Below are 8174 nucleotides of genomic sequence, written 5' to 3' on the forward strand. Positions count from 1 at the left end.
AGGTATTAAGGGTGGGTCGCTGTCAGAAGTATTTATTTTACAGCCAACCCTGGAGAGCGACATGAACTCAGTGCTGCATAAAGGGAGAAATCGGGTTTTAGAGTTAATTTGTTCCCAAACAAAGAGGAATTGCTGACTTCTACTAGTCCTGCTTGTCTTCTAAGAGAAAAAGAGCAGGATAAAATAAAACTAAAAACTATGAAAGGAGCTTATTTTTTGCTGAGCAAAGACTCAACTTCTGCAAAAATATTTAGTTTAAAAATTGACTATTGAAGGAAGATACTTAGAGAGAGCCTTACCAGGAATACAACCACATATGAAGCTGAAAGAAGGGATTAATTTACATCAATATATTAAAGGAAGATGACAGCCAATATTCTTTAATTTAAAATTGCTTTTGTTAACTTCACATAAAACTACAGACCCAGCAGCAGTGAAATAAAAGTAACAGAACCAAGGAAAAGGGGAAAAAGGAGCCAAAGTTCAAAAGGAAACAGAATAAAGGACACTGATAGATCAGTGTAACTGGTCCAGGGCTAGCAATTGGACGTTCTCTACTTCACCAAGCATACTCATCTAAGAAAGCATTTCCAAATCTGACAAGCTTTTGAGATCCCAAGTGTTACAATATGCTGGACATCCAATTATTTCTTCAGTGTCTTTGTTATTCAAATATTGACTATGAAACCTTTCACTAGTTCTAACTCCCAAAAGTTAATGCAAAAAAGCAGTAGACAGCAATTTAGAGATAAAGTACAGCCATTTCTTAACTTAATTATACTATCATAGTTGCTTCTGAAACAAAAAAAAAAACTTGGCATCTTCATTTTGGGATGAAAAGGCATCTCAGACCTCACCAGGAGAGGAAGCCACAGCAGTGGCAATTGTTAAAAAAGTATAGTAAAAAAAAGAAAAGAAAAAAAAAAAGAAAAAGTAATAAAGTGAGCCCACTGAGGACTTCTGAAGTTCCATGGTGAGGACCACCAATACGTATTTATAATTTGTTAAGTACTGGCATAGTGCTCTGTCAGAGACAAAGGAAACCACCATCCCTGTCCCAATGAGGCTATAAACTACACAGACAGACAAAGACACATGCAGAGGAACCAGTTAGCTTTGAAAATACTCTTTAAAACAACGACAAAAAATCTAGAAAGAGTCCACATAATTTTGCTGACTCAAATAATTATGGGCAGAAAAATCTCCAGCAAAAGGAAAATCCCAGGAGTCATAGTAACATTTTTGCACATTTGCCAATGCCTACATTTACACAACCTACAAACCTTGTTTATTAAAGGAAGGCCCTTTTGCAGGAGAAACCTTCTGGGGAAAAAAATCAGCATTTCCTGCCAGCAACAGTACTTCCTGGAAGCATTGATGATCCACCTGAGAGGGAGAAGTGTGTTGGTAGTACTAAAGATTGCACAGGAATGGCCTAGAGCCAAGAGGGATTGCATAGGAAATCCCAGTAACACTAGGACTACCTGAGATACCTTAAAAAAAGGAAAAAAAAAGAAAGAAAAAAAAAAGAACACAGAGTGGGGAAGACTCACTTTTTTTGTCAATGAAGATATCTGGGTAGTGCTAATACTCCCCTGGAAAGATTTCCCCTGGGAGAATCCCCATCCAGAAAGGAATAAAAGGACTTCCTTTAGAAAGTTGGCAAAAAAGGTATGCGAAGTTCTGTGTGTCCTTATATGGATGGGGTCCTACCATGACAGATCATCCAAACCGCCCGCCTCCAAGAACAGCTCTCTTCCTCAGAGCAAAGGCTGTTCTGGTGAAGAGAGGAATGAGAAAATAATTAATGTCCCAACCGCTGATGTTTGGAAGGTTTTTTACTTTTTTAAAATTTGTTAAGAAAAGAAAAGATGCTGATCTTTACCTTTATGTAGGCGAAGTAGTGTCCTGCGTGGCAGCTAAAACCAGTATGTACTAAGACTGCATACAGGGTGTAAAGAACTGGTTCTCCGTTTTGCTGGGACATAAATGGGCGAAGATCCAAGAACTCGGAATATTTTACATCCTGAACAGAAATAGAAAAGAAAAGCACAGATAATCCTGGAATATTTTACAAGTTATAGAAAGCTGGAAACATTTCAGATGCTGGAGGTAGAAATATTTCTAAAAAAACATAAGCAAAAGAGGGACCAAAAGTATATCTTCCCCAACCCCAAGTGAAGTTTTGGTTTCCTTTGGCAAATGACCAGTTTTCCCAATGACCAGTCTATAATACTGTAAAAGTTCAAGGACCATCCTCTTGAAAACAAGTTTTCTAAGAGCAGAGATAGGCAAGTGTTTATTGTTCATTCAAAGCAAGGATTCTCAACCTTTCTGGATTCAAGGTGCCCCTTGTTAGACCCAAGGCACCTCTCAGAAAACGCTAGGTCTTGGTTGTTGCTCTTTTTGACTAAGGAAAAATAATAGAGCAATTTTTCTGCTGTAAAGATCTCAGAAGTAGCACAAAAGCCCAAATTTTTTTTACCGGTATGGATTCCTATTTGAAAGTTCTGGGTTAATCTTATTAATCATGTTCGCACACCTAATAGTGCTAACATTACATGTGCACCCTGTGCACACCCTTGAATAGATTTCAAGGTATCCCACAGTACTGCAGCACCCTAGTTAACGTTCAGATCAGTGATTGTCACAATTGTTCAGGCTGTTCAGGCTTCACAAACAATTTGAAATTGGAAATTTGCTGTTATCTTGTTGTTTCTTGGGTAAAGTTACTGAAGTATTTTTCAACATAACTGTTGCCCTCTAAAGTCTTGACTTGCTTTACAAAGGTATTAACTTTTGCCTGAGTACTTGGTGGTAGAAAATGGAAATGTCAAGATAAAATTGCATTACAATTGTATATACCTTTGAAATCTTTCCACCACTGAAATTTGCAAATCGTTTCAGAGATATGGTGAGCACATTAGAAGATCGATGTATTGTAAACCTTTTTGAAGCAGGAACTGTCTTTTTACACCTTAGAAAGCAAACACAGGCAATTGGTTAAGCTTATTTTGATTTTTAAGCATTTATCATGGTTCTTCATATCTCAGTAACTTATCTACATCATTTAATTAAATATTTCTTTGCATGCTGTGTTTTTGCCCTTAAGACATTCATATACAACATTTCAGGTTAGCTGAGAGAGAGAGAGAGAGAGAGAGAGAGAACATTTGACAGCAGCTCCCTTGGATAAAGAAAAAAGGGTCCAGAACAGATGCGTGTACGCTTCTCCGAAACCTGGGGATGCCAACAAAAGTGGTACTTCCTAACAACCCCCAGAGTAGTAGGAGCAGACTTCTTACTGAAGCAGTCAGTCTTTAGAAATAGTCTGGAAAAACTAAAAAAGGTGCAGCAGCATTCTTTTACTATGAAAATTTCAGTAATATTTTACTATATTAAATTGCTTGCACAACAGATTTTTTTTCAGTTTACTGCCAGGATGCAGAAGAGTAAAAGCCAAACTCAGAGAAAGGAGGACCTATCCCCATATGGGACAAGGAACTGCAGGCAGATTATCTGCAGCTGTTACAACTGTTCCACAAAATGAGGCCATATAACAAATTCTGTGACATCAACCTAAAAGCTAAACTTGTAAGTGAGCCAATGATGGTCTCTCTTACTGAACCCTTCTCATTCTACAAAACTAACACAAGTCTTTTCTCTCTCCCAGGTTAGATTATTTCATAGATTCATAGATGCTAGGGTCGGAAGGGACCTCAATAGATCATCGAGTCCGACCCCCTGCATAGGCAGGAAAGAGGGCTGGGTTCAGATGACTCCAGCTAGATGCTTATCTAACCTCCTCTTGAAGACCCCCAGGGTAGGGGAGAGCACTACCTCCCTTGGGAGCCCATTCCAGATTTTGGCCACTTGAACTGTGAAGAAGTTCTTCCTAATGTCTAGTCTAAATCTGCTCTCTGCTAGCTTGTGGCCATTATTTCTTGTAACCCCCGGGGGCGCCTTGGTGAATAAAACCTCACCAATTCCCTTCTGTGCCCCCGTGATGAACTTTTGTTTTGTTTTGTACTAGTCAGTATACGACAAAATGTCTTTCTTAACACTGTGCTTCTGAGCCAAACGAAAACCAACTTTTCTTTTTTGAAGACAAAGAACACACAGAACCAAAATCTAGGTTATTAATGATGTGTGAATGCATCTTACCTGCTACATTTGTAGCAATTTTCACCATCTAGCTGTTCAGGCTTCACAAACAATTCTAGAGCTTTGCTTACACTCTGAGCCGTCTAAGAATAATAAAACAGTGCACTGAGTTACTGGAGATATCATAGGAAATTCTGCACCCAGAGTTACATTAGAACCTACTGACTTTGTACCAGCAGATATCTACTGCAGACTAGCAAATATTGTGAATAAAGCAGCAAAAAAATCTTGAGTATACCGTACCATTAAAAAAAATCTTAATTCACACACTTTGATGTACATCGTTTTTAAGTTTTAGGAAGGAACCCCACTCTAACACTTTATTAAATCTTTGTTGGGGACAAAACAGGGAAATAATAGCATTGTCATAGCTGTGGACCTGCGAATATGGAATGGAGTTCTAGCGTAATACTTGCCCAATTTAAGCAAGTACACATACATGAAAACGGTTTACATTGATGAAAGGTACCACAAAAAGGACAGAGTGTATTTCCAACCACAACAGAGCTATGTAGCAAGAACCAGCTGTAAGAGTGCACATTTTAAATCAACTCTTACTTTGGGAAAGTTAAAAGAGGTTTAAAAATACTCCTATCATAGTAACAGAATAATTTACCTTTATCTCCAATGCAATATCAAGGTATGGCTCAAAGGTATCAGAAACTCCTTTGCAGTTTGAACATTTTACTGAAATGAAAACAGATGCAAATATGCAATATAAAAACTGTGCTAATTTAAATTTATTGGCACATTACTTTAACTAGAGCTGAAGTTACTTAATAAAAACAGTTAAAGGCACAAAACCATTCTAAGAAGTAATTTTAGGAAAAGTACCTCTAGATCTAAGATAGCCTCCAAATATTTGATGGATGAGTGTAGTAGCCTGGGTAGGTCTGTCCAATCTGGAAAAAAAAGATGCAAGTAATTAAAAAGATTTAAGTTAATGAATGAATTGTTCTAAGAGTTTCTCTTCTTTTGAAAATTCAAAACACGCTTTCTTTTATTTACAGGGAAACTGTAATAGGAATGATAGGATATAGTCACGTTATTTTATTTTGCACTTACTTGGTGCTCCCATTTAAACATGCTTTCTGCATAGCATCAACAGTGTAACGTAGAAATTCGTGCGCATCTTCCTGATTTCCAAAACGGAAATGTTTTGCTATTCCTAACAAATTAAAAAAAAAAAAAGTTAAAAATATGCATCACACAAGAAAATAGGAGAAAGACATTTAACAAACAAAGAACTCCCCCCTGACCCCCTACACACGCACTTTTCTCCGCAAGGCTGAATTAGAAAAAGCTCCAGGAACTATGGTTAAACAAAGCAAGGCAATAGCACAGTATATAAATACAAAGTTGGCATATAAATTATTTGGAACTACTTACGTCGAAGATCATTGATAACAGCCATCGGTTTAATGACACTGCCAGAGTTTGAGAGGGCTTGGTTAATGTGAGTTTGCATTATACACATCATGCAGAATCCTTGCTCATGACCTGAAAAGGGAAGCAACAAAACATCACAAACTGGTAAGGTATATGCAGCTATAGAAAACATTAAAAAATGTAAGGCTATAGATAAAAAAAACCACTGTGTAGACTGTAAGTTAATAGTGGTGAAGAGGTGAAAGGGTTTATTCCATAGGGTGCTCCTACTGGCTATATGAGACATAGAACTGGCTTCTAGGATAGAAAAATCAAGAACACCCTCTACAATAGGGGCTGGTAACCCATGGCCTGCAGACTAGATCTGGCCTGCGAAACCTCTGGATCAAACCTGCAGATGTAGGCCTTTGGGAAGGGGATGGGAGGGGCTTTTGCTGTGGGTACTCTCCCCAGTCCATCACAGAAACAAGCAGCAGTGGTGACAGGATCCTTACGCCCACCTTCCTTTGATGGAGGGTGAGTCAATCTGACCCACAGCCAGAATAGGTCGTCTATTCCTGCTCTACATAATCGCTGCTCTCCTTTCACTTTAAGGACAGACCAACAGATTTTAGAAATGTACTTTTTAGAAGTACTCACATGTCTTGGAGTGTTCATAAGAAAGCATGTAATTGGCAAGAGGGGGTGTGTAAGTCAAACATTGCAGGATAGAGTTGAGAAAACAGGTATTGCCAAGGTTCTGGAGACCAGCTCCAACTCTATGGGATTGCTGCCACTTCAGACAAATCTTCTCTGCTGGAAAAAGAACCTTCTGTGGTGGAGCGATGCCATCGTTTACAGCTGCCAAACAAGTTACATTTTTAAGATATTAAATCATTTACATTTTAAAATCATGTTAAAAGTAATACTATCCTATATATGAGTGCCTAGAAGAGCCTGAATAGAATCAATTACAATATACAGCATAATATATTTCATGTTAGTAAAGGCTGTCTCAGTGTTACCAAGCAAGGAACTCAAGGATATGCATGTCCCATGGAAAAAAGTTAAAAACATCAGAATGTCCCAACAGGGGGGAACAAGTCAAAAGAATTAAAGAATTGCTGAAATCCAGGAAGTAATTTCTTTTAACAAGCCCTGTTCTAGCTAATTCAATTTGCCTTAATTAAAATCCTCCCCTGTTACCTTAAGATACAAAGAGAACATATGCTTATTTTGGTGTAAGCGCAAATAAAATGCAAAAACGTCCTAAAGCAAGCAAGCAACTGGCACAAAAAAAGCCAGACTGATGGGGATTTCCATTTTTATTATTATTATTGTTTAAATAACACAGCCCATAACAGCAGTGCTGATAAAACAGATCATTCTAAGGGAATAATAAATATCTGACTTAATAAATATTCTGTAAGTAATAGTCTATTTACACCTCCAGAAATGTGCTATATTGATTAATCACATGTCAAAATTACATCCGCAATGTCAGTCACATGAACTGGTTTCACAAAGTTCACAATAAAGCAGCACTTGCTTACAGTAGTCCCATTTTATACCAACAGGGATTGTCCCGAGAAGTCAGAATTACAAAGATGAGGCTTGCAGAATCAACAAACAGTAGCTTTTCTATATATAAGTTGATCTATATAGTAAGTTGAGAAAGAAAGACAAGACAAACTTACATTGATCTTTCTGAGCTGAAGGCTTGGGTTTTTCAGATGCAGGTGAACTAGAATAATCTGTAGCTCCAGGTACTGGTCCCAAAGAGATTCTGTGGTTTGCAACGTCCAGAGATGACACAGTGCCCCAGCTGGAAGAGTCTGAGTCCATCTCTTCATTAGGGGGTCCCACAGAGCTGCCAGTTTGATTCTGACCAGATATGGGGTTTGAAGAGTCAGATCCCTTGTCAACTATAGTCATTGTTCATGTCTGTAACAAAAAGTTGAAAGTTGTGATACCAGAAGCAAGCATTACCAAAGCACGCCGCAAGGAAAAGGATGCCGACCAGTACTGTACTGGACCTTCTTCATGTCTAACGCGTGTCAGCAACAACAAGGAACTCTGCATTACAGCCACGGATCACCAAAAGTTGCCTTCTAGTTTCAGCCTGACATCAAACACCAGGATTCTTTGTTAAAACAGGAAATAAAGAAAACGAAGGAAGGCGTAACTAGCCAACAGAGCCAGGGAAGACAAAAATCAAGGTTCTCACTTCCTCCTTTACTGGGAACCAGCGATGTGTCCTAATCTGAACATTACTTCAAAAGAACTTTTTTTCCTAGGCACCCTACAGCAAAACCACCGCAACTCCTGAGGCTCTGGAAGCAACCGAGGGAGCCGGGCACGTTTAAATGGGGCGCGTGTCCAGAGAGAAAGGAAAAGCCACCATCCCGCTCCCTTCCTACTTTCATTTCTGGCCCCAAGCTGCCGCTGGCTCAGGAGGAGGAGGAGGAGGAGGAGGGTTTTTTTGTACCCTTCACTTTGTTCTCTCCGCCCTGCCCTGTCTCGCGCCGCTACCACGGATGCCTGAACGTTTTCAGTCGCTCCCCCTGCGGTCTGCGCTCTCCGGGCCCCCGCGTCCTCCGCGCGTGAGCAGCCCCGGCCGCCCCCGGCCACGCCACCGCAAC

At 39.4% G+C, this 8174-nt stretch overlaps 1 protein-coding gene across 4 annotated transcripts in view; it reads right to left on the minus strand.

Annotated features, from left to right (window-relative positions):
* USP42 (ubiquitin specific peptidase 42) overlaps positions 1-8153 on the minus strand; it is a 29512-nt gene extending 21359 nt beyond the window's left edge. Inside the window, exons 1-10 of one of the 4 annotated variants that reach the window (XM_025213116.1) lie at positions 8021-8153; positions 7230-7476; positions 6193-6393; positions 5554-5664; positions 5230-5332; positions 4999-5066; positions 4781-4851; positions 4165-4247; positions 2866-2977; positions 1886-2026 (exon numbers count right to left, since the gene is read on the minus strand). In XM_025213116.1, the coding sequence (XP_025068901.1) occupies positions 1886-2026; positions 2866-2977; positions 4165-4247; positions 4781-4851; positions 4999-5066; positions 5230-5332; positions 5554-5664; positions 6193-6393; positions 7230-7467 (1128 nt within the window). In that variant the 5' untranslated portion in view covers positions 7468-7476; positions 8021-8153. Of the gene's footprint in view, positions 1-1885; positions 2027-2865; positions 2978-4164; positions 4248-4780; positions 4852-4998; positions 5067-5229; positions 5333-5553; positions 5665-6192; positions 6394-7229 lie in introns of all 4 variants that reach the window. The other 3 variants (XM_014523577.2, XR_001358645.2, XM_025213117.1) reach the window with 3 other exon arrangements.
* Between the last annotated feature and the right edge of the window lie 21 nt (positions 8154-8174).

This window comes from Alligator sinensis, unplaced genomic scaffold (assembly GCF_000455745.1).
Source record: "Alligator sinensis unplaced genomic scaffold, ASM45574v1 scaffold990_1, whole genome shotgun sequence".
Lineage (NCBI taxonomy): Eukaryota > Metazoa > Chordata > Crocodylia > Alligatoridae > Alligator > Alligator sinensis.